Source organism: Mobula hypostoma, chromosome 23 (assembly GCF_963921235.1).
Source record: "Mobula hypostoma chromosome 23, sMobHyp1.1, whole genome shotgun sequence".
Classification (NCBI taxonomy): domain Eukaryota; kingdom Metazoa; phylum Chordata; class Chondrichthyes; order Myliobatiformes; family Myliobatidae; genus Mobula; species Mobula hypostoma.
Genome location: NC_086119.1, coordinates 16,614,533 through 16,637,887, shown reverse-complemented (window position 1 = coordinate 16,637,887; position 23,355 = coordinate 16,614,533). Strand labels below are relative to the sequence as shown.

General features: G+C 40.4%; 1 protein-coding gene across 2 annotated transcripts in view; it reads left to right on the top strand.

Annotated features, from left to right (window-relative positions):
- The window catches only part of vps53 (VPS53 subunit of GARP complex), a 272,128-nt gene that overhangs the window by 6,600 nt on the left and 242,173 nt on the right, over nucleotides 1-23,355 (top strand). For both annotated transcript variants that reach the window (XM_063031948.1, XM_063031949.1), the window contains exon 3: nucleotides 10,279-10,328. In XM_063031948.1, the coding sequence (XP_062888018.1) occupies nucleotides 10,279-10,328 (50 nt within the window). The remainder of the gene's footprint in view (nucleotides 1-10,278; nucleotides 10,329-23,355) is intronic.

Here is a 23,355-nt window from a genome sequence, read left to right as displayed (position 1 = left end):
TATAGATGCTGCTTGGCCTGCTGCGTTCACCAGCAACTTTGATGTATGTTGCTTGAATTTCCAGCATCTGCAGAATTCCTGTTGTTTGCGCAAAAACTTCTATAGATGTACCGTGGAGAGCATTCTGACAGGGTGCATCACTGTCTGGTATGGAGGGGCTACTGCACAGGACCGAAAGAAGCTGCAGAGGGTCGTGAATTTAGTCAGCTCCATCTTGGGTACTACCTACAAAGTACCCAGGATATCTTCAAGGAGCGGTATCTCAGAAAGCCAGCGTCCATTATTAAGCACCTCCAGCACCCAGGGCATGCCCTTTTCTCACTGTTACCATCAGGTAGGAGGTACAGAACCCTGAAGGCACACACTCAGCGATTCAGGAACAGCTTCTTCCCCTCTGCCATCGGATTCCTAAATGGACATTGAACCCATGAACTCTACTTCACTTTTTTAATATATATTATTTCTGTTTTGCATCATCTGTGCAAATACATATACTGTAATTGATTTACTTATTTTTAGTTTCTTTCTATATTATGTATTGCATTGAACTGTTGCTGCTAGGTTAACAAATTTTACAACACATTCTGATTCTGATTGTAAATATCAGAAATTTGCACAGGAAGGTGTTTTGCCGAATTGTTAATGGTAAATACTCAGCGGGGGTGGGGGACGGTAATGTAGTAGTTAGTACTACTACTACTACATCGACTCAGGCCTAGGGGGCCGGTGTCGGGCACGATGACGGACTCTCCACTTCTCCCTCTCCCTCATCAGTGTGTTTAGTTCATCTGCATTAGCCGTGCCGCTGTCTTCTAGGAGCGTGTTGACCATAGCCTTGGGAGGGCGCCCAGGGTTCATCTTACCGTGCTTAGGCTCCCATATGATGATTAGGCTGGCAGGTAGCTTGGGGTGGCATAGACAGTGCCCCGCTAGTTGCTGTCTTCTTGCCTCAATTTTAGTGGAGAGCATCAGTAGGTTGTTATAGAGCTCAATGTTTGTCATGTGCTGTTGCCAACTCACGTCAAGAGCCATCCGGAGCAGTCGTGTGTAGCAACCATCTAGAGACTTCCGCATCGTCTTGGTGAGTATCCACGTCTCGCATCCGTACATGAGAATATGACTGCTATGAAAATCCTCTTTTTAAGCCCTCTGGTCAGGTTCAACTTCCAGATTTTCTTCATGTCGTTCATAGCCCTCCACACCAGCACCTTTCGTATCTTTATGTCCTTCTCCAAACTCATTATTCTTGACGCGAGGTACTTGTAGTCAAACACTTTCTTAATGGTATCATTCCCTATGGTCTTGAGAGTACCTTCGTCGCAGTTATCCGTCATGTACTCTGTCTTTTTAGCGTTTAGGTGAAGTCCAACTTTATTGCACGCAATTTCCACTTTTGTCAGTTAGTGCAATTTTTTTTTAAATTTCAAAATATACTTTATTCAAAAATAAATATATACAATAAACCATTCAATAACTTTTCATCCTTTACATACGTTTCCATTATAGTCAGTACATATCCGTATTTATAGCCACCCACGTGGCACTCCAGTAGTTCAGCTTACCATATCATTGTTGAGTGCAATATACTATTGAGAGTTCAATTCTTGCTGCTGTCTGTTAGGAGCTTGTATGTTCTCCACGTGACCACATTCCAATGATATACCTTTAGGGTTAGGGTTAATGAGTGGTGGGCATGCTATTCTGGCGCCAGAAATACCACCACACTTGTGGGCTGCCCCTAGCACAATCCTTTGACTGTGTTGGTTGTTACACATTTTGATGTACATGTGACAATAAAGCTAATATTTAAACTTTAGAACACATTTCCTTATTGGCTGACTGCTCCAGGAATGTTATTAAAATGCGTTATGGTACAGCTGCATCTAAAAGAGATGTTACCATGACTTTTGGTTCTGTACAGCAATAGCATACTTTCCAGGAATCAAGCTCTGATTGGCATTTGGGCACACCTGCATAAAAAAGGGTTTTCTCACTTCTATAAATGAGCTAGCAGCAAAGAAGTCCTTTCTTTCTTTTGGACAGCAAGATTTGGCAAAATTAGGAAGATGAATCTTTTTGCCTGTAGCCGATGGAAGAGAATCTATCCGTATCATATGATGGACCATAGAGCAGCACTGTCATGAAGGTGAATCTACAAGCAATCTTCAGCCTTTCTTCCATCTCCATTTTAGTTAGGGAACTCACCTCGTATATAGAAAAACTATCTAGACGAGAGAAAGGGTAATTCCACTGTGTTTTAAAATAAGTAGGATGTAGTATTGAATAAACTGACCAGATTCTTATAAATTTTTTTTTGAAGGTTTCTTTCAGTCTTGGGTGATGTCTACCATCAATTAAATCTTGCAGAAATTAATTCCTTTCAGAATGACAATTGCGTAATCTCTAAATTTATTGCAAAATCCTTTTTTTTAAAAAAAAATAATTTTTCACCTCATGGCCAGAATTAATTTTAAATCCTGAATTGCCCCCAGGAAGGTCATAGTGAGCTGTTTTCTATGATTGCTGAAGCTCTTTTGGTGAAAATATTCTTAGTGTTGTTGAGGAAGGAGTTCCAGGATTTAGATCCTATGACTGGTGACACATTTCCCAGTCTGGATGATGTGTAACTTTGAGGAGATGTGAGTAAATTTGGGTGGTGCTGTTGGCGTAGTCAGAGTGGTGAACTTTGTAAAAAGTATACACAACAGTCATTACGCACTGATGGTGGAAGGTATCAATGGTTAGGATTGTTGAGGCGGGTTGTTTAGTCCAGAATATGGTCATGAACTTGACTTGTAAATGGTGAAAGGCTTTGGAGGTTGCAGGAAATGAGTTACTCCTGCAGGATACACAGCCTCTGACCTGCACTTGTAGCCGTAGTATTTATGTAGTCGTGCTGAAGAGTCTCAGCCTGAAAGTCGACTGTACTGTTTTCCATAGATGCTGCCTGGCCTGCTGAGTTCCCCCAGTATTTTGTGTGTGTTGCTTGGATTTCCAGCATCTGCAGATTTTCTCTTGTTTGTATTTATGTAGCTGGTCCATTTGAATTTCTGATCTATTGCAACCCCCTAGATATTGGTGGCTAGGGTCTTGGTGATGGTAGTACCATTCAATGTCAAGGATTAGTGGTTAGACACTATCCTGTTGGAGGTGTCAACACTTCAGTGGCATAAAAATTAATGTCATCTTAAAAATTTCTTTCCACAACAGTTAATGTGACAATGATTCCAGTTAACCCCTACCCCATCTATCTATTAGATTAGATTATGAGGACATGCAATCCTCTTTTATTGTCGTTTAGTAATGCATGCATTAAGAAATGATACAATGTTCCTCCAGAATGGTATCACAGAAACACAAGACAAACCGACTGAAAAACTGACAAAAACCACATAATTATAACATATAGATACAACAGTGCAAAGCAATACCGTAATTTGATGAAGAACGGACCATGGGCACGGTAAAAAAAAGTCTCAAAGTCTCTCGAAAGTCCCATCATCTCACGCAGACAGTAGAAGGAAGGAAAAAAAACTCTTCCTGCCGTGAACCTCCAGCGCCGCAAACTTGCCGATGCAGCACGCTGGAAGCACCCGACCACAGTCCGACTCTGAGTCCGTCTGAAAACTTCGAGCCTCTGACCAGCCCTCTGACACCGAGCACAATCTCTGCCGAGCGCTTCGACCCCGGCCCCGGCAACAGGCAACAGGCAATAGGCAAAGCTGAAGATTTGGGGTCTTCCCCTCCGGAGATTCTCGATTGCACAGTAGCAGCGGCAGCGAAACAGGCATTAATCCCCATTACTGCACTGTAAACACTTAAACCACCTTTTATAAAGCTGTTTACATTGTAAATAAATGCTGGTATTTATGCACATTTTATTCCATATCTGTACATTACTTTTATATAATTCTTTATGATTTTTTTGTTGCATATCACACTCTGATCAACATACCACTGGAAATCCCTAATCCATGTAAATATATACGGTGAATAAAGTTGATCCTTGATGTTACTTGCCACGTATCAGCACCTGTGTGTGGAAACTTGTGACATGGTTGCTGTATCTACAGTTGCAAGAAAAAGTTTGTGAACCCTTTGCAATTACCTGGTTTGCTGTATTAATTACTCATAAAATATGTTCTGTCTGCATCTAAGTCATCTTCATCTTCATATAAGATGATGAGAGGCATTGATTGTGTGGATAGTCAGAGGCTTTTTCCCAGGGCTGAAATGGCTAACATGAGAGGGCACAGTTTTAAGGTGCTTGGAAGTAGGTACAGGGGAGATTTCTGGGGTAAGTTTTTTATGCAGAGAGTGGTGAGTGCGTGGAATGGGCTGTCAGCGATGGTGGTGGAGGCGGATACAATAGGGTCTTTTAAAAGACTCCTGGACAGATACATGGAGCTTAGAAAAATAGAGGGCTATGGGTAACCCGAGGTAATTTCTAAAGAAAGTACATGTTCAGCATAGCATTGTGGGCCAAAGGGCCTGTATTGTGCTGTAGGTGTTCTATGTTTCTAAGTCACAATAATAGACAAACACAATCTGCCCAAACTAATAACACACAAACAATTGTACTTTTCATATCTTTATTGAACACTTTGTTTAATCGTTCACATTCCAGGCTGGAAAAAGTATGTGAACCCTTGTATTTAATAACTGGTAGAACCTCTTTTAGCAGCAGTAATCTCCACCAGACTTTTCTTGCAGCTGCTGATCAGACAGGCACAATGGTGAGGATGAATTTTAGACCATACCTCCACACAAAACTGTTTCAATTCATCAACGTATTTTACAGGAGAATGTCAGGGTAGCAGCCTGTCATCTGAAGCTTAATAGAAGCTGAATGATACAAGACAATGATCCAAATCACATGAACAAATCAACCACAGAATGTTTTAAAAAGAAAAAAGTGTTTTGGAATGGTCAAGTCAGCGTTCAGACCTTAACCCAATTGAGATGCTGTGACATGACCTGAAGAGAGCTGCCAAAATAATATCTTTTCCTCCAACAATACCGAATAAGGCAGTCAAAGGGTTAGGCTTAAAATTTACTTTGAAAAGTACAGAGAAAGTTTGGAATACTTCCTTCCAGTATTTTTCAAGACTTGGGCATGTCCAAAACATATGAATTAGTGAAGCTTCTCCATTGTTACATCTATCACAATAGGGAGATATATCCGAATAAAAACGAGATAGCTTATCTTTAGTCATGTGGGCCCAATGGACCACTTTAAATTGTAGGAGGGAATGGCGGGCACATAACGATGAAGTATTAACCAATTAAAAAATTTCATTCCAAGTTTCCTCAGAAATTAGTGTCTGTAAATCTTGTTCCCAGGGATTCTTAATTTTGTCTAAAGGAGCATTTCTCATTCCCAGCAATGTGGCATAAATATTGAATATTGAACCATTATGAAAAGGTTTCAAATTAGAAATTACATCTAATAAGTTCTTATCGGGACTTTTAGGAAATGTATATAATTGAGATCGCAGAAAGTCTCTGATTTGTAGATATCGAAAAAGGTGGGTTCGCACTTATCCTAACCTCACCATCTAAACCTGTAGATGGGCGGGGGGGGGGGAATGTTTACCTTGCTGAGGCCCGGTGACAACTGTCAGACACCTCATCTTACTTACCCTTCAAACAGGACCCCACTAAGGAGCATCAGGCCATTGTCTCCAACCTTATTAGCTCTGGGGTCTCCCATCCACTGCCAACAACCTCATAGTTCTCTCACCCCGCACCTCCCGTTTTTTACCTCCTGCCCAAAATCCACAGACCTCTCCGCCCAGGTAGATCCATTGTTTCTGCTTTTTCCTGCCCCACTCAACATGTATCTGCATACCTTGACTCAGTTTTATCCCCCAGGTTCAGTCCCTTCCTATATATATCTGTGAAACTTTACAAGCTCTTGATCTTTTCAATGATTTCGCATTCCCTGGCCCCGATCATCATATTTTCACTATTGATGTCCAGTGCCCCACCAGGAAGGCTTCTTTCAGGACAGCAGACCCAACCAGTTCCCCTCCACCACCACTCTCCTCCGTCTGGCGGAAGTTGTCCTCACTCTTAATAATTTCTCCTTTGGCCTGTTCTACTTCCTTCAAACAAAAGGTATAGCCAGAGGCACTTGCATAGGTCCCAGCTATGCTTGCCTGTTTGTCGGCTATATGGAGCAGTCTATGTTCCAAGCCTATAATGGTATCACTCCCCAATTTTTCTTGCGCTACATCATTGACTGCAGTGGTGCTGCTTCCTGCACCCATGTGGAGTTTGTTGACTTCATCAACTTTGCCTTCAACTACCACCTGCCCTCATGTATACCTGGTCCATTTCTGGCACCTCACTCTCCTTTCACGATCTCTCTGTCTCTATCTCTGGAGACAATGTATCTACTGATGTCTACTATAAACCCGCTGACTCTCACAGTTACCTGGACTATACCTCTTTCTGCCCTGTTACTTGTAAAAACACCATACCTTTCTCTGAATTCCTCTGTCTCCACCACATCTGCTCTCAGGATGAGGCTTTTCATTCCAGAACTAAGGAGGTGTCCTCCTCCTTCAAAGAAAGGGGCTTCCCTTTCTCCACCATCAACGCTGCCCTCAAGCATGTCTCTTCTATTTCATGCACGTCTGCCCTCACCCCATCTTCCTGCCACCCCACCTGGGATAGAGTTCCTCTTGTCCTCGCCTACCACCCCACCAACCTCCGCATCCTCATATTCGGTCTGGGTAGCCTTCAACCTGATGGCATTAATATCGATTTCTCGAACTTCCAGTAATGCCCTCCGACCCTCACCATTCCCATTTCCCTCTCTCACTTTATCTCCTTACATGCCTATTACTTTCCTCTGATGCTCCTCCTGCTGTTTTTCTCTTCCATGGCCTTCTGTCCTCTCCTATCAGACTCCCCCTTCTTCAGCCCTGTATCTCTTTCACCAATCAACTTCCCAGCTCTTTGCTTCACTCCTCCCAGTTTCACCTGTCACCTTGTGGTTCTTCCTCCCCTCCCCCCACCTTCTTACTCTGACTCCTCATTTCTTCCCCCATCCCAATGAAGGGTCTCAGCCCAAAACGTAGACTATACTCTTTTCCATAGCTGCTGCTTGGCCTGCTGAGTTCCTCCAGCGTTTTGTGTGTCTTGCTTGGATATCCAGCACCTGCAGATTTTCTCTTGTTTCCTTTGCTGTTACCCTTGGATTAATTTTCACCTCCTTCAGCATTGCACGTAGTGCTCTTGGTGTGATCTTTGCAGGAAACCCACTCCGAGGGAGAGTAGCAACAGTACTGAATTACCTCCACTTCAAGAGAATTTCTCTTACTGTGGACTGATGAACAGTCGGGTCTTTAGAAATGCTTTTGTAGCCTTTTCCAGCTTCATGCATCTCTACAACTCTTCTAAGGTCCCCTGAAAGTTGTTTTGATCAATGCACGGTGTACGTTAACAGATTTTTTTTTGAGAAGAACAGGCTCTGTCAGTAACCTGACTTTGTGTCTTTTTTTAATATAGGACAGGGCACCTTTACAACCCACCACCTCCAATCTCACGTCATTGATGGGAGCACCTAACTACAAATAGCTTTTTGTAGAAGGCATTTCCCCAGAGGTTCAAGTACTTTTTTCTTGAACCTAGACTGATTGTTTAAATGGTATACTCCAGGGGTCCCCAACCTTTTTTGCATTGCGGACCGGTTTCATGTTGACAATATTCTTGCGGACCGGCTGACCCCCGGGGGGAGGGGGGAGGGTGGTGGCGGGGTAGGATTGCCAACGGACAAGAGTAGCAGTCAAATACGATGTTTACCCTAAGAAAGACTACAATGACCATGAAGCCTTGCGCGGGCACCAGTGCGCTTGCGTGGACGTGCGGATTTACAAATAGTTTTTGACGATTCTGATCGGGGTGGGGGGGGTGTTAATCACGACCGGATTATCGGTGATAAGTGGCTAATACACTCAGTTTCGTTTCTAAAAGGGTTTATCTGACGAATTTAATATTAAACTCACAGCGCATATTTTCCTCGCATGAATATAGTGATAAGTCAATTATCAGGGGAGGACAGGGGAGCTTGAAGTAAGTGTTGAACGAACTTCCAGTAGAAGTGGTAGAGGCAGGTTTGATATTATCATTTAAAGAAAAACTCTATAGGTATATGGACAGGAAAGGAATGGAGGGTTATGGGCTGAGTGCAGGTCGGTGGGATTAGGTGAGAGTACCGATCGGCACGAACTAGAAGGGCCGAGATCGCTTGTCTCTGTGCTGTAATTGTTATATGGTTATATAAGTAAGTCAATAGCATCATAACATTTTAAGTAACTTTTGAATATTAAACACACCGCATATTTTCCCCGTATGACAATATAAAATCATTGCAACACACCAATATTGCTGAATCAGTGGGAGCCCTGGCTTGTTTTCCTGCAACAAGACGGTCCTATCGAGGGGTGATGGGAGACAGCAATACTCGAAGGGGGTTCCTTGTGTCCAGTCTATTCCGCAATTTAGTTTTCGTTGCATTCATTGCAGAGATATGTTGGAAATGGAAGCAACGTTTTCAGTGCTTTTGTGGCTATCTCAGGATATTTAGCCTTGACTTTGATCCAGAATGCCAGCAGAGATGTTATATCAAACATACTTTTCAGCCCGCCGTCATTTGCAAGCTCGAGGAGTTGATCTCCTTCCCGCGCCGACATGGATGACGCACGGGTAATGACCTCGTGTGCGTTCAAGCTCAATGGTGGGTGACAGGGAATGAGGAAAGATGCAGCTCACTCATATCGCCAAATCATATCGTTTCTTCGCGGCCCGGTAGCACATGCTTTGCGGCCCGGTGGTTGGGGACCGCTGGTGTACTCAGTATTGACAAGAAGTACAATTGTTTGTGTGTTGTTGGTTTAGGCAGATTGTGTTTGTCTGTTATTGTGACTTAGATGAAGATCAGATCACATTTTATGAGTGATTAATGCAGAAAAGTGGGTAATTGCAAAGGGTTCACAAATTTTTTCTTGTAACAGTATATAACTAAAGGCATCTGTTAGTCTTGCGAGACCATGGATCTGCGCCTGGAAAGTCTTCACTCTCCAGGGCGCAGGCCTGGGCAAGGTTGTATGGAAGACCAGCACTTGCCCATGCTGCAAGTCTCCCCTCTCCACGACACCAATGTTGTCCAAGGGAAGGGCATTAGGACCCATACAGCTTGGCACTCGTGTCGTCGCAGAGCAATGTGTGATTAAGTTCCCTCGGCTGGTGCTTGAACTCACGACCTTCAGGTAGCTAGTCCAATGCCTTAACCACTTGGCCACGTGCTCACGTAACAGTATATGAGGGAACTAATTCAAATATTGGTCATACTGATTGAAACCGTGATTTCTAAGTAGTACAGTTAGTGGAATATTTCAGCTTGTAGCTATAACTTCAGTTTGAAAAGACTTGGCTTTTTACACCCTTACTGTGGTGGACAGAAAATTGGGTGCCAGAGCCATACTAGGTCGGAAGGCAAATGAAGTTGACACTGTCTCCTCCAGTATGTTTCATGGAGTCAGAGTAACAGCATGGATACAGGCCCTTTGGTACAACCAAACCATACTGACCAAGGTGCCCACCCAGCTGGTCCCAGTTTCCTGCATTTGGCCCGTATCCCTTCAAGTTCTGCCCCTCCATGTACCGTTCCAATTGCTTCTTAAATGATACTATTTGCTAATGAGTGAGTGTGTGTGTGTGTGTGTGTGTGTGTGTGTGTGTTTATATGTAGTAAAAGTATATTTATGCATAGTATTTATAAGAAACTAGAACCTAAAGCTAAAGAATCTGACAAATTTGTGTATCTTTCATGTTGTGTCATTATCATTTAACTAAGCAGAGGTTACTTATAGTATATGCTAGAAATTGTCTGTTTTAGTCTGAATATTTGAACATAGTTGAAATACATTTTAACGATACAAAATGCCTGAAGAACTCAGCAGATCAGGCAGCATCTATGGAGGGGTAAAAAGAGTTAATGTTTCAGGCCAAGACCCTTAATCAGGATGTGTGAGTTTATGAAATACGTTTTTTAAAAAGCTTCAGTCCAACATTGTGGGCCAGTGAGTCTGTACTATGCTGTAATGTTCTATGGTCAATTATTCTTCTAAGTGAATGTCTAACAGATATTAAATAAATTAGACTGTTCTTGAATGAACTAATTTAATTCTATCCACTAGGAGTCACTGCTTCACTCAATATTGCCTTTCACAGACGACTTTCTCAATATCCTTTCTCTCTTCCCCCTAGTCTTTAGCCAACATTGATGAAGTTGTAAACAAGATAAGACTAAAGATAAGGTGAGTGAATTCAGCTGTTAATTCCTGTTACTTGCAATATGTTTCCACGGCAACAAAGCAAATAGTGTCTCATTTAAGTACACACATATGTGAAAATTGCCCTTCAACTCAATTCCTGTGATCAAAGTTCAAAGTAAATTTATTATCGAAGTACATTTCTGTCACCACATACAACCCTGAGATTTGTTCTAATACAGGAAACACAATAGGATCATTGAAAGACCATATCTTAACAGGATGAACAAATAATCAATGTGCAAAAGACAACATATCGTGCAAATACAGAAAAAATAATGATTAAATAAGCAATAAATATTGTGAACATGAGATGAATTACCCTTGAAAGTTGTGTGAACTGATCAAAGTTCAAAATAAATTTGTTATCAAAGTGCGTGTATGTCTCTCATTGAAATGCAACTGCTGTAAGGACAATTTGCATTGTAGCAACTCTCCAAGGTTACTTCAATAGCAGTTCTCTGCTATCCAGTCTGCTTCTCCAATCAAGGTGAAGGGGGACAGAGTTGGAGTACGATCCCTTCTAGTCTCCATTATGATTTGGATAGGTATCGTATTCCTTCATTTTTGCAAGAAATCTACATGAAACGCTGTTGTAAGAAGCAGTCTCCGTCATCAGAGATCCCTGCCACCCAGGGGATCTCTGCTGCCATCGGGTAGAAGATACAAGAGCCTCAGGACTCATACCACCAGGGTCACAAACAGTTATATCCCTCAATGATCAGGCTTTTGAATAAAAAGGGGTAACAACACTCACTTGCACCATCATTCAGATGTTTCCCACAACTAATAATCTCATGTTCTCATTTTTTTTATTGCTATGTATTTATGTTTGCATTTGCACAGTTTGTTGTTTTCTGTACTCTGGTTGATCTGTCATTGATCCTGTTATAGTTTCTCTTCTGTAGATTTGCTGAGTATGTCCACAGATAAAAGAATCTCAGAGTTATGTCTTGACGTATATGTACTATGATAATAGAATTTACTTTGTACAGTGTTTTGCAAAACCTCATAGTTGTGGCCACTCTGTCACCACTAGGATTGGAACACTTCAGAGCTGTTGGTTTGTCCATTTCAACTTTTAATTATAGACATGCCCTTTACTAATTATTATTTTTCTCAGCTAATCAGTGCCCCAGTTTTAGCATTTACAGCTCATTTCTGCATTTCTCTGATTTCATTTCTCTTGTTTTTTTTCCATAACCTTTTCCAACTCTTTGGCTTTTTGAGTTAGATCATAAGACACAGGAGCAAAATTAGGCCATTTGACCCAGTGAGTCCACTCCACCATTCCACTGTGATCATTTATTTCCCCTCTCAACCCCACTCTCCTGCCTTCTCCCTGTAACCTTTGACATCCTCACTAATCAAGAAGCTGTTGTCCTCCACTTTAAATATACCCAATGATTTGGCCTTTACGACTGTCTGTGACAATGAGTTCCACAGATTGACTACCCTTCTGATTTTATTTTTGTGTATGCCTTAACTGAAGGATTACAAGCACATAATGATTAAGCTATTTTTTAAATTTAAAAATATACTCACTTTGGGATCTTGATGTCATGTCAATATTTGTAATAATTGACCATCTCAAGTTTCTGGAGAAGTTGGAGATTGGCAATAATTTAGTGCTTTATGAAATCTGCCAAACCAATCTACACACAAAGTATCTTACTTTAAGGTATTTTAAGTGTAGATTGGTTTGAGTGACTCTGAACATGGTGAGTCAGAATGCTGAACTGCTGCAATCCTTTGGAGGTGACTCGTCAAATGTCTAGACTAGGAGCAACCACAATTACTTTGAGTTAAACAATGGGAAGACTGAAACTACCAAATTGGACTGAGCAGCATTTCCATTGCTCAATTAGTTGTTATGGGCTGAAGCAGACTTGGTAGCTTGATCAACGCACAAAATCTTTTTTTTGTTCAAGCAAAACACCATTTTGTATGTTGCTCCATATTCCAGAATCTGCAGTTTCTTGTGTTGGTAGCATCATGTCTTATTTGATCTTCAGTTGAGTTTTTGACATTGGCATTTCTTTTTTGATAGAGATTGTACGATTATAGAGATAAGATACTATGACTTGAAAGCATTCTGTTATTTGAATGATGCATTGCAGCTCCAGGAGCAGCCCAGTAGAGTGCATCATTTTCATAGTAATTGTAAAGTGGGCTTTTTGTTAGCACAGATGGCTGCAGTGTTCTCAGCTGCATTCTGTGGTCTATTGCTGTTTACAGAAAATCGTAAATGTGCTAAAGCTGCCCCATGAATAGGCCACTGTCTGCATTTCTTGGATTAATTTTGCAGTAGGTTCATTTACGCAGCTGCAATTTATAGTTGTTTAAATAGATGTTCATGGAATCTACATCACAATCTTTAAGGTACTTTGTGTGTAGAGTGGTTTGAGAGACTTCATAAAGCACTAAATCAAGTCTTTAATGAAAAATATTCAGGATACAGTTTAGACGTCAGATTTAAAATGAAGTATTAACGTATATGAAACTTACCAAATTGGAGGTAAGAGTTGGGCAGAGTTGGGCAGAAAAGTGGCAGATGGAGTTCAGTCTGGATAAGTGTGAGGTGGTGCATTTTGGAAGGACAAACCAGAAGGCTGAGTATAGTCATAGTCAAAGTCATACTTTATTGATCCCGAGGGAAACTGGGTTTCGTTACAGTTGCACCAACCAAGAATAGAGTATAAATAGAGCAATGTAGGGTTAATAGTAGGTTACCTAAGAGTGTGGATGAATAGAGGGACCTTGGGGTTCAAATCCATACATCCCTCAAGGTTGCTGCACAGTTAAGAAGGCCTATGGGATGCTAGGCTTCATTAATAGGGGATTGAGTTCAAGAGTAGAGAGGTCATGTTGCAATTCTACAAATCTCTGGTGAGACCACACTTAGAGTATTGTGTTCAGTTCTGGTCACACTGCCGGCTGGCTATTTGATGTGGTCAGTGGTAAACTAGAAGCATTTGTGTGATACTGGCAGGAAAGGTCAGGAAGAAGTATCATTTTACTTTAAATCATGTAGTTACAAAAGTCAAAATTTAAGCTCAAGTACAATATTTATGAAAAGGATAATGCCTGGTGACCGTTAAAGGAGTTTGTGGAATTATTACAGAAAGTTTATGCAATTTTCACAATTGCATCTAATGTGAATTTAAGCCTTTCTGCAGAAAGTAAATTGATTATCAAATTACACTTTATACTACCTTGAGATTAATTATTACAGGCTGCAGATTGCAGGGATAGCAGTTCAGAAGATAGATAAGATGTTCCTATATGAAGCATGCTTAAACATTGTCTACTTATTTTTGAGAAATTTACAGCATGAAATGGTGTGTATTATAAATAAAATAACTAAAGTTTTTAATATTTTCAGCATGTAGTGAAGCAAATTGTGTTTGCTTAAAAAAAATTCTGGCTATCAAATGAACTGCTTAAAAGTGTGATGCTGTAACCTGCAGTTATCAAGAGGGAATTAACTTGGTGGAGAAATCTGAGAGTTTGTGTGCTTTTAATTAATCACTTCAAAGAGGTCAAAGTGAGTCTAAGATCACGAATGGTTTGCAGAGTGTACAGTGTTCTGGTCACTTGACTTTATCAGAGAAGATTTGTAAGGCATTGACAAGAGGTAATGAATTAGTGCATACTGGAATTCCATTTCTGCTGGAGACTTGTGACATTTATCCATCAGTCAGAATTGCTTGTGTTAGCATTGCCTCTGTTCAGAGGTGGCGACAGGTTTACTTTCCATTTTATAAAGTGCCTGCGCATTGTCTCTTTAAAGCAGTAGCTATATAATTCCTTCAGTTTTAGAACACAGTAAACGTAATGACATCTGTGCTGTGACTGGCTTCCCACCCCAAGGAAGGATCCCTACCCTTCCATTGGAAGGCATAAATGAGACAGAAAGTACAAGCACCACATTCCTTTGCGTGAGGATAGATGCTGCCCTTGAGTGTTTACAATGTGGGGCCCAAGTATTCAAACTGCATTAAAAAGCTATGTGTTGTTGAAATGAAGCATTTGCTTTAGGTACTTGCTATTCCCTCCCGGCCACCTGGCCATGAGTGTTCTGCTGCCATCTCCTGTAACTGGAAAGCAGATGTTTTAAATGAGAGATAACTCTCCTCACAATTACAGTAGTTGATTAGTATTTGTCTGAGAAACACCATTCTTACAGAAGAAATCTTGATTAGTAAATAAACCTCAAAAAGCATGGTAGTTTATGCATATATATCCACCCAGATATTTTAGAGTGACATGGGCTTATTTGAGAGTCACTCCAATGTTTCTATGAATTTTTGGAAGTCCCATTTGTACTATTTACATTAAATGGTTTTATATATAATGCATAACGGTGTGATTTATTTGTAAGGTTACCTTTTTAAGTCAGTAGATAGTTCTGGATTCTTGTCATATCAGAAACACCTACGAAGTTTGTGGTTTTTAGTGTTTTTATGCAGTCTACATCTTATATTTGCTTCAGTTTAGTCATTTTTATGACTAAAACTTAGGTCGTGGTGAAAAGCAAAGAAGATAATGAACTACAAGAAGACACAGGCCAGTAGAATGAGCAGACAAGTAACAAATGAAATTTTAGAGAGAGAAGTGTGAACCTGGATGCTTTAGCAGAAAGAATAAGAATATAGACTGGCACAATTCGAAAGAGTGTGCAGGCATAGTGGGACCTGGGTGTTTGTATGTGTGTTCATTTTCGAAAGTGACAGGCATGTTGAAACAGTAGTGAAGAAAATGAATAGAATCCATGGACTCCTAATTAAAGGCATGGAGGACAAATCCAGGGAAGGTATGTTGGACCTGTATAAAACAGTGAAGTATAGCAACCAGTTTTGGTTACCTAATGTTTTAAGAACTATGTAGAGGTCATAGCAATGGTACAGAAAGGATTAACTAAAATTGTGTCAGTGATGATAGATTTCAGCTCTAAGCTTAGACTGAGACACTGGTGGGGGAAGGGGAAACGGTGGCTTGTTCTCCTTGAGGGAGAGAAGATACAGAGAACGTTTGATGGAGCTGTAGAAGACCATATCTTGAATAGATAGAGCAAATGTGCTGGTTCGCATTAGCAGATGGTTTACTGAGTGGAGTCACATGTAAAATTTTGTCCAAAAGATGCAAGAGGGATTAAGGCATAACATTATTTTATAGAGAGAGAACACATGAACTTAAGAAATAGAAGCAGAAGTAGGTCATACAGCCCTTTGAGAACCTGTTCTATTATTCATCAAGATCATAGATGATCTTTCAGTGCCATTTTCTAGCATTAGCCCCATATCCCTGTATTCTCTAAATGCTCAGAAATCTATCAATCTGTTTTTGAATGGAGGCAGCTACTAATCTTCCACAACCATCTGGGTAAAATAAAAATTCCCAAGGTTCTCCACCCTATAAGTAAAGATACTGTATTTCTCAATCTCTCCCTACCCTGTATTGTCAAACTGTACACGGGGTCATACGATCTTCAGTCAGGGTTAACATTTTCCCTACATCAAGTCTGTCACCCCTTTAAGAATTATGTAAATTTTGATGAGAGCTTGTCTCATCCTTATAATCCGTAAAGAATACTATTCCATTTTACTTGTGAAGCATTGCCATAGAAAAGCAGCATTCATCATCAAAGATCCTCACCGCCCAGGCCATGCTCTTTTCTTGCTGCTGCCATCAGGCAGAAAGTACAAGACCCTCAGGACTCGCATCACCAGATTCAAGAACAGTTACCACCCCTTAACCGTCAAGATCTTGAACAAAAGTGGATAACTAAACTCGTTCTGTTTCTGGTGTGCCCCTGACCAATGGCCTTTATCTCGTTATTTCATGTTACTTCATATGCATTATTTATTGCTATTTATTTGCATTTGCACACTTTGTTGCTCATTGATCCTGTTTACAGTTACTGTTCTATAGATTTGCTAAGTATGCCGACAGGAAAAAGAATCTCGGTTATATGTGGTGACATGTATATACTCTGATAATAAATTTTACTTTGAATTCTGAACTTCAAACTTTATTCTTTCCTCACACAGCAAACTTGCCATCCTTGAAACCAATGTAATGAGTCTTTCTCCATGGGAAGTAGATCCTTTCTTGGGTAAAGAGAGTATTTATGATTTTGAAGCACATTGCTTGTCGGGGCTATGAAAAGAGAACCATCAAGTGCCTTAATTGTATAGCTCTGAGAAAGGTGTATGAGAGTGGGATTGCTCTACTAAAGCCAAAGACTTGACAGGTTGAATGGCTACTACCTTTGATGAAATGATATTATGATATAGTTAAACAGAGGGGTAGTTCTTTTCTAACAAGTCCTAATTTCATCTAATTTTACTCCTTCATCTATTTATTGCCGTTTTCCAAGTATTTACTCAAGTCTTTTGGAAAGGTTGCTTTCAGGCAATATTTTCCAGATCATAACTACCAAGGATTAAATCCTGGTGAAGTTTTCCAGGCTCTTTGTTGCATGTGCTTATTACAGTAAAACTGTTGCGCTCACAATGCCAATGTTTTCATTCAATATGCAGCCATCGGATAGTCAGCTGTTGCTTGGAAAATGTGTTAAGAGTTTTATTGCAAGACTAACAAAGCTTCCAGTGAAGAGTAGCAAAACATCGCCCATTTCTGGCTGCACTGCATTTAAGAGACATTAGTTTCTTCTGCCCGCTTCCTCTAATTACAAACATGGAAGAAAAACTATTTATTTTTTAAAATTGTGCCCAACTTCTAACTCAGTGCAGTGGAAAAATGCAACTAGTGGGAAGGATGAACGGTTTCAAGTTCCTGGATGATCTTCAACATCTCTGAAGACCTGAGACCCAATATGTTGATGAAATTACAAAGAAAGGATGCCAGCAGCTATATTTCATTCAGAGTTGGAGGAGATTTGGAATGTCACCAAAGACCCTAGCAAATTTCTGCAGATGTAGGGTGGAGAGCACTCTAATTGGCTGCATCACTGTCTGGTATGGAAGTGCTGATGCCCAGGATCGGACAAAGCTGCAGAGGGTTGTAAATGCAGCCAGGTCCATCTTGGGCATGAGCCACCTCAACATCGAGGACATCTTCAAAAGGTGGTGCCTCCAAAAAGCGGTATACATCAATGTGGCCCATCACCACTCGGGAATGACTTCTCCTTATTACTGTACACACATACTCATTATGAACAACTTCTTCCCTTCTGCCATCAGATTTCTAAATGGACCGTAAACCCATGAAAACTACCTCGCTATTTTGCTATCTTTTCATACTACTTTTCTATTTTTAAAAAATGTTTCTTATTGTAACTTACCATTTTGTATTGGACTGTACTGCTGTGGCAAAACAACAAATGTAATGACATGTCAGTGATAATAAGCCTGATTCTGATTTGGTTATGTTCCAGGTAAAGATCCACTCCCCAGTTTGAAAACCCTAGGTTTGTGGTACTAGTTACCCAAGTTCTGAATTGTTTCTGCCATGTAACCTGTCTGGGAGTGTACAGGTGCAGCTGTTTAAAATAGAAAACAGGCTTTTCTGAAATTAATGAAATAAAAGTGGCCTCAGAATGGGCTTTTCATTGACTAATTAATCAATAGTACTGCACTTCCTGTTGGTCAACTACTTAAAAGCGAGGGCTCAGAGAGCAGACTTCAGTGAAATAATGATACAACTGGCTGTCTGCCTAGGAAAGCAAATCCCTCCACAGAGTAATGAATTAAATAAAATTCTCTGGCTGACCAGTAACCCAAAACGTGGGAAGGGATTACTGAGAGACATGATCACACAGAACAATTTGAAAAGTTTCTTGTTGACAGTGGGGGGGAAACATACAAAAAATGCCTTTGCATTCTTGTGAAAATCTACAAGTATATTGTGGCACTAAGTATGAAGAAATTATGACCTAGTAGCAGAAGTGCTCCAAACACCAGTTTCTAAGATGATGCGTTATATAGCATCGTGCTTTTGTGATTATAATGCATATATTCTTGGATTTGTCAAGTAAAAATACAGTTTGTGACTGTGTGCATTCTTTACTTGGGCATGGTGATGAAAAATTCATATGAATAATCATGTTCTCTCCTCCCACGCTTCATACGAGTGAGGTGCCATACAGTCCCTGTGAGGCTGAAATGTCAATAAAATGCACTGCAAGGCTTTGTAATTTAAATTCTACAATGCAGTCTGTTTGTTTCTTGCAGCTGACAAGTCACTGAGTTCTTGTGGCTACAAGTGCTTTGTCTGGTAGTCAAGACTATAGAAACAGGATTATCAATTCGTCCTGTTTCTTGTTGCGTTTATCTAGATAATGGTGAATTATAATGGACCCTATAGAAATGTCTAGGTTCAAATCCTAGGAACAGAATGTGCAAAATTCGATAACTACATTGCTGAATTAACAAATAGCTTATACGGTATACAAACAAATATACACTCAGTGGCCACTTTACTTAGATACCTCCTGTGTCTAATAAAGTGGCCAACGTGTGTATGCTTGTGGTCTTCTGCTGTAACCCATCCACTTCAAGGTTCAATGTGTTGTGTGTTCAGAGATGCTCTTATACACACCAGTGTTGTAATGCACGGTATTTGAATCACCTTCCTGTCAGCTTCAACCAGTCTAGGTATTCTCCTCTGACCTCTCCCAACCGCAGAACTACTGCTCGCAGGATTTTTTTTGATTTTTTGCACCGTTTTCTGTAAACTCTAGTTCCCAACCTGGGTTCTACAGTCCCTTTGTTTAATGGTATTGGTCCATGACACACAAAAAAGGTGGGAACCCCTGCTCTTGAGATTGTTGAGTGTGAAAATCCCAGATCAGCCGTTTCTGAGATACTCAAACCACCCGGTCTGGCACCAACAATCATTCCATGGTCACAGTCACTTAGATCACATTTCTTCCCCATTCTGGACAACAACTGAACCTCTTGATCATGTCTGCATGCTTTTATGGATTGAGTTGCTGCCACGTGATTGGCTGATTAGATGCTTGCGTTAATGAGCAGGTGTACCTAATAAAGTGGCCACTGAATGTATAATCAATATTCCTTTAACAAGGTAGGCATGAGCTTCGTGTTCACGGTCTTCTTTTATCCTAATAGCTTTTGATTCAAATTCTTAAGTATGCCACTTTTGGGAGCTTCTTTACAACTCTTTTATGGTGTATTGAATATCATTTCTGTAATTGTTTTCTTCTGACTTGAAGTGATGTTGTCAAATTATTTTTCATTATTGAGACTACTAGTTTTTGATATATATGACAAAAAAGAAAAACCATTACTACTACATACAGACCTCTGGACTGTTGATGGGTTTTGCATGTGCTGTTATCTTATTCTACTATTGCAACTTTCTTTAAGTGAATTACGTGTCCCTCTTGTCTCTTCACATGAGCTGAACCATCATTCAGTGCCATTTGCTTCTGCACACCTGTGGTTGTAGCTGAACATTTATTGATGTACATAAATTTGGAGACTCCACAAGGTCTGAACTGTGACTTAAACTTGAGACCCTTATTGACCTATGGGATGTTAATTATGTTTTAAAAATATAGAAATTTTCACTGTTTTGTTTCCCATGACCTACAGATTAAAATTTTTTGCTGACATTCGCTAGCATTCTGCAAGCTTGGTTGGAAGTTATTTTTATGTGCAAATAATCTAGTTTCTCCCTAGGCCACATAGAGTGAGAGTTTGAACTGTTCTATCCCCCAGCAGCAAAACTGAGCATGTCCTTTGCCGAACATCAGGACACTTTATGTTGAAGGTCATCCTGTGAAGGTGTAAAATTTTTGAAAGGACTTCCTGTCATTTTGCATTCTGCTGACCTATGCCAGAAATTTGAAGGATCACACCCACCTTGCTCATGGGCTATTTGTTCCACTCCCATCAAGGAGAAAGCTACATAGCGTTTGATGCCCAGACCACTAGACTCAAAAGCAGTTACTTTCCCCATGCAAAAAGGCTGATCAACACCTACACACACTTATCCACCCTCCCACCACTACTTTATCAGTTCCTGTCAGAGTCACCTTATGTACGACACTCCTGTACTTAGTATCACTTTGTGTACATACAATCAATGTATATAAACTGTCTTATTTATTGATTGTAACTTTTTTATTATGTTCTTTATCTTATTATGTTTTTTCTTTGTGCTGCATCGGTTCTGGAGTAATAATTATTTTGTTCTCCTGTACACTTGTGTACTAGAAATGTCATTGAGGAATCTTGAATCTTGTACTGAATCACCTGAAGCTGCTATCAGATTCTCAAAGGCTTATGAATAGACTTAACCTTTCTTCTCCAAGCAGCAACAATGTGTAGGGACATGCTCAAAATATTGTATTGTACTTAAACACACACAAATGAATTAAAAGCAAGAGCAGGTCACTGAAGCTGATCTAATTGGAAATACAGCTACCTGTTCTTGATGAGCTGCAGATCCTTTCACTCTCTTAATTAACAAATATCTATTTACCTCTGCTATAAAACTATTCAAAGACTCTGCTTACACTGCCCTTTGAAGAAGAGAGTTCCAAAGGCTTACAATCCTCCAAGAGGGAAAAGATACCTTATTGTCTGTATTAAATTGGGCAATGCCTTATTCCAGGGGTTCCCAGCCCTTTTTATGCCATGGATCCCTACCATTAACCAAGGGGTCCATGGACCACAGGTTGGAAAGCCCTGCCTTAATCTTACAAAGTGACTTTAAATTCTTCTACAAGAGGAACAATTGTCCACATCACACTGTCAAGACCCCTCAAGATCTCTTGCATTTCTGTTGTCTCCTCTGACTCTTCTAAATTTGCAGATATAAGCCGAGCCGTAACTTCCGCCACCTCCAACGGGATCCCACCACTAAGCACATCTTTCCCTCCCCCCCACCCCGCTTTCTGCAGGGATCGCTCCCTACACGAATCCCCTGATTCTGAACTGACTAGTGAAGCCCAGTGTGGGAACCCTGGGGCAGGAGTGGCAGATGAGTGGGTAATTTCTTAGGTGGTTCTCTCCTTCTGCTACAGTGGGCACCTTGAAGTTTTCATTACCATCCCAAATGATCCTTCTCTATCTTGAGATGTCATGGGCCTGAGGTTCTTTCGGGTCAGTGGGGATGTTGCACTCCAAGAAGGCTTGGAACACATTCTTGTGTATTTTGCCTGGCAATATTCTCCAGCAACCAAGTTTAGTATTGTGTCATGGAATGATGTGGCCTGCCTGACCCAGCTCAGACCTCAACACTGGGGATGTTGGCCTTAGATCTTTACTTATCCTTCTAGTAAATTTGGAAAACTTTCCCAGACAACATTGGAATACGTTTCCAGTTCCTTGAGATGCCTGTTGTTGGTAGCTCAAGAAACAGAAGGTAAGGATTACAGGTGCTCAGTAGACTGTATGATGGGTCTTGCTTTTCAGATATTTTTTACTCCAAAGCTAAAAAGCTGTCTATTGAAGGCAGTAGTGAATTTCATCACTAAGATTTTAGCATGTACCTCTTCAGTGCACAGTATAGTGATTTGATCTGTATGAACAATATGCAAGACAAACTTTTCACTGTATCCTGGTATATATGACAAAAATAAACCAATTCCAAGCAGACACAAACATTTATCTCTCCTGTTCATGTCCTGTTGTCCAGCCATTCTTCTATCCGTGACAATATATTAGCTCCCATAAAATGACTTAATTTATTCTTTGAAAATCTAGGTACCTATAATATATCCATGGTAGAGTAGTGACTAGCAAAATGCTTTACAGTGCCAGTGATCAGGGTTGAATTCCTGTAGCTGTCTGTAAGGAGTTTCTATGTTCTCCTGACCACATGGAGTTCCTCCAGGTGCTCTGGTTTCCTCCCCGCATTCCAAGGCGTAAGGGTTAGCAAGTTGTGGGAATGATAAATTGGCACCAAAACCATGGCAGGCTGCTCCCAGCACATCCTCAGGCTGTGTTGGTCATTCTACTGACCTCGTAGTGTGTATGTACAAAGTTATACAGTGAGTTTAACACTTCCTCAAAAGTTACCCGAGATGGAACGTTCTAATGAGAACTTTTACTTGTGAAACTGCAGCAAGTAAAATATGTATTAAATTCGAGACAGTATCATCACATGCCTGAATGTACTAAAGCTGTCGGTTATTCTCACAAATGGTGTTAACCAAGGTAATAAACATATGCAATACACCATAACTATGCAGTGTAAGCAAGATAAAAGTTATGGCGCAACAATATCTTAATAATGATAGATAAAAATAATACTTCCTTCAAAATATATCTATTAAATATTTACCAATATTACCAAAAACAAGACTTACAGATATTGCTGTTTCAAGGGCAAATAAAGAAAGGATGGAGATGTGTGTTTTCCACCAAGTGCTTCAAATGGAATTCAGAAACAAACTTGTGAAAACTAACCCATGCAAGAAATGATATAAAAACAGCTTGTGTATAGGAAGTGATGTTGATACAAAACAAACTGCTCTTCTAGACAGCAGAATAGTCATTAACACAAACAACACATTTCACTGTATGTTTTGATGTACGTGACAAAATAAAGCTAATCTGACCTTTTTAAATATCCATGGTTTTCCTTTATTTCCATCTGTTATCCCAAAATGAGAGATCCTAAATACATGATGGTCACCAACAGATGTAATAAGAAATTCAGAATAAACTTTTCTCAGAAATAAAAATAAGAAACTGCTGTATGACTTGGTCAGGCAGTATCTGTGGAAAGAGAAGCAGTTATTGCTTCAGGTGGAAGCCTTTCATCGGAACTGAGAAAGAGAGAAAACAATAGAGGGAAGGTGGGAAGGGTTGAGACTGCATGGCTTAATATGGCATCTGAATGACAGATTCACTTCTGTAAGTATCACTTCTTTGTCTGAGTCATGTGTTGATATTGGGAAGCCTGTGGGACTTGCCGAGCAGGTTGTTCTATACAAATGGGAGAGGGTGGGGTGGGTGTGTGGGCAAAGGCACGGAGACTACAGATGTTGGAATCTGGAGCAAAAACACAA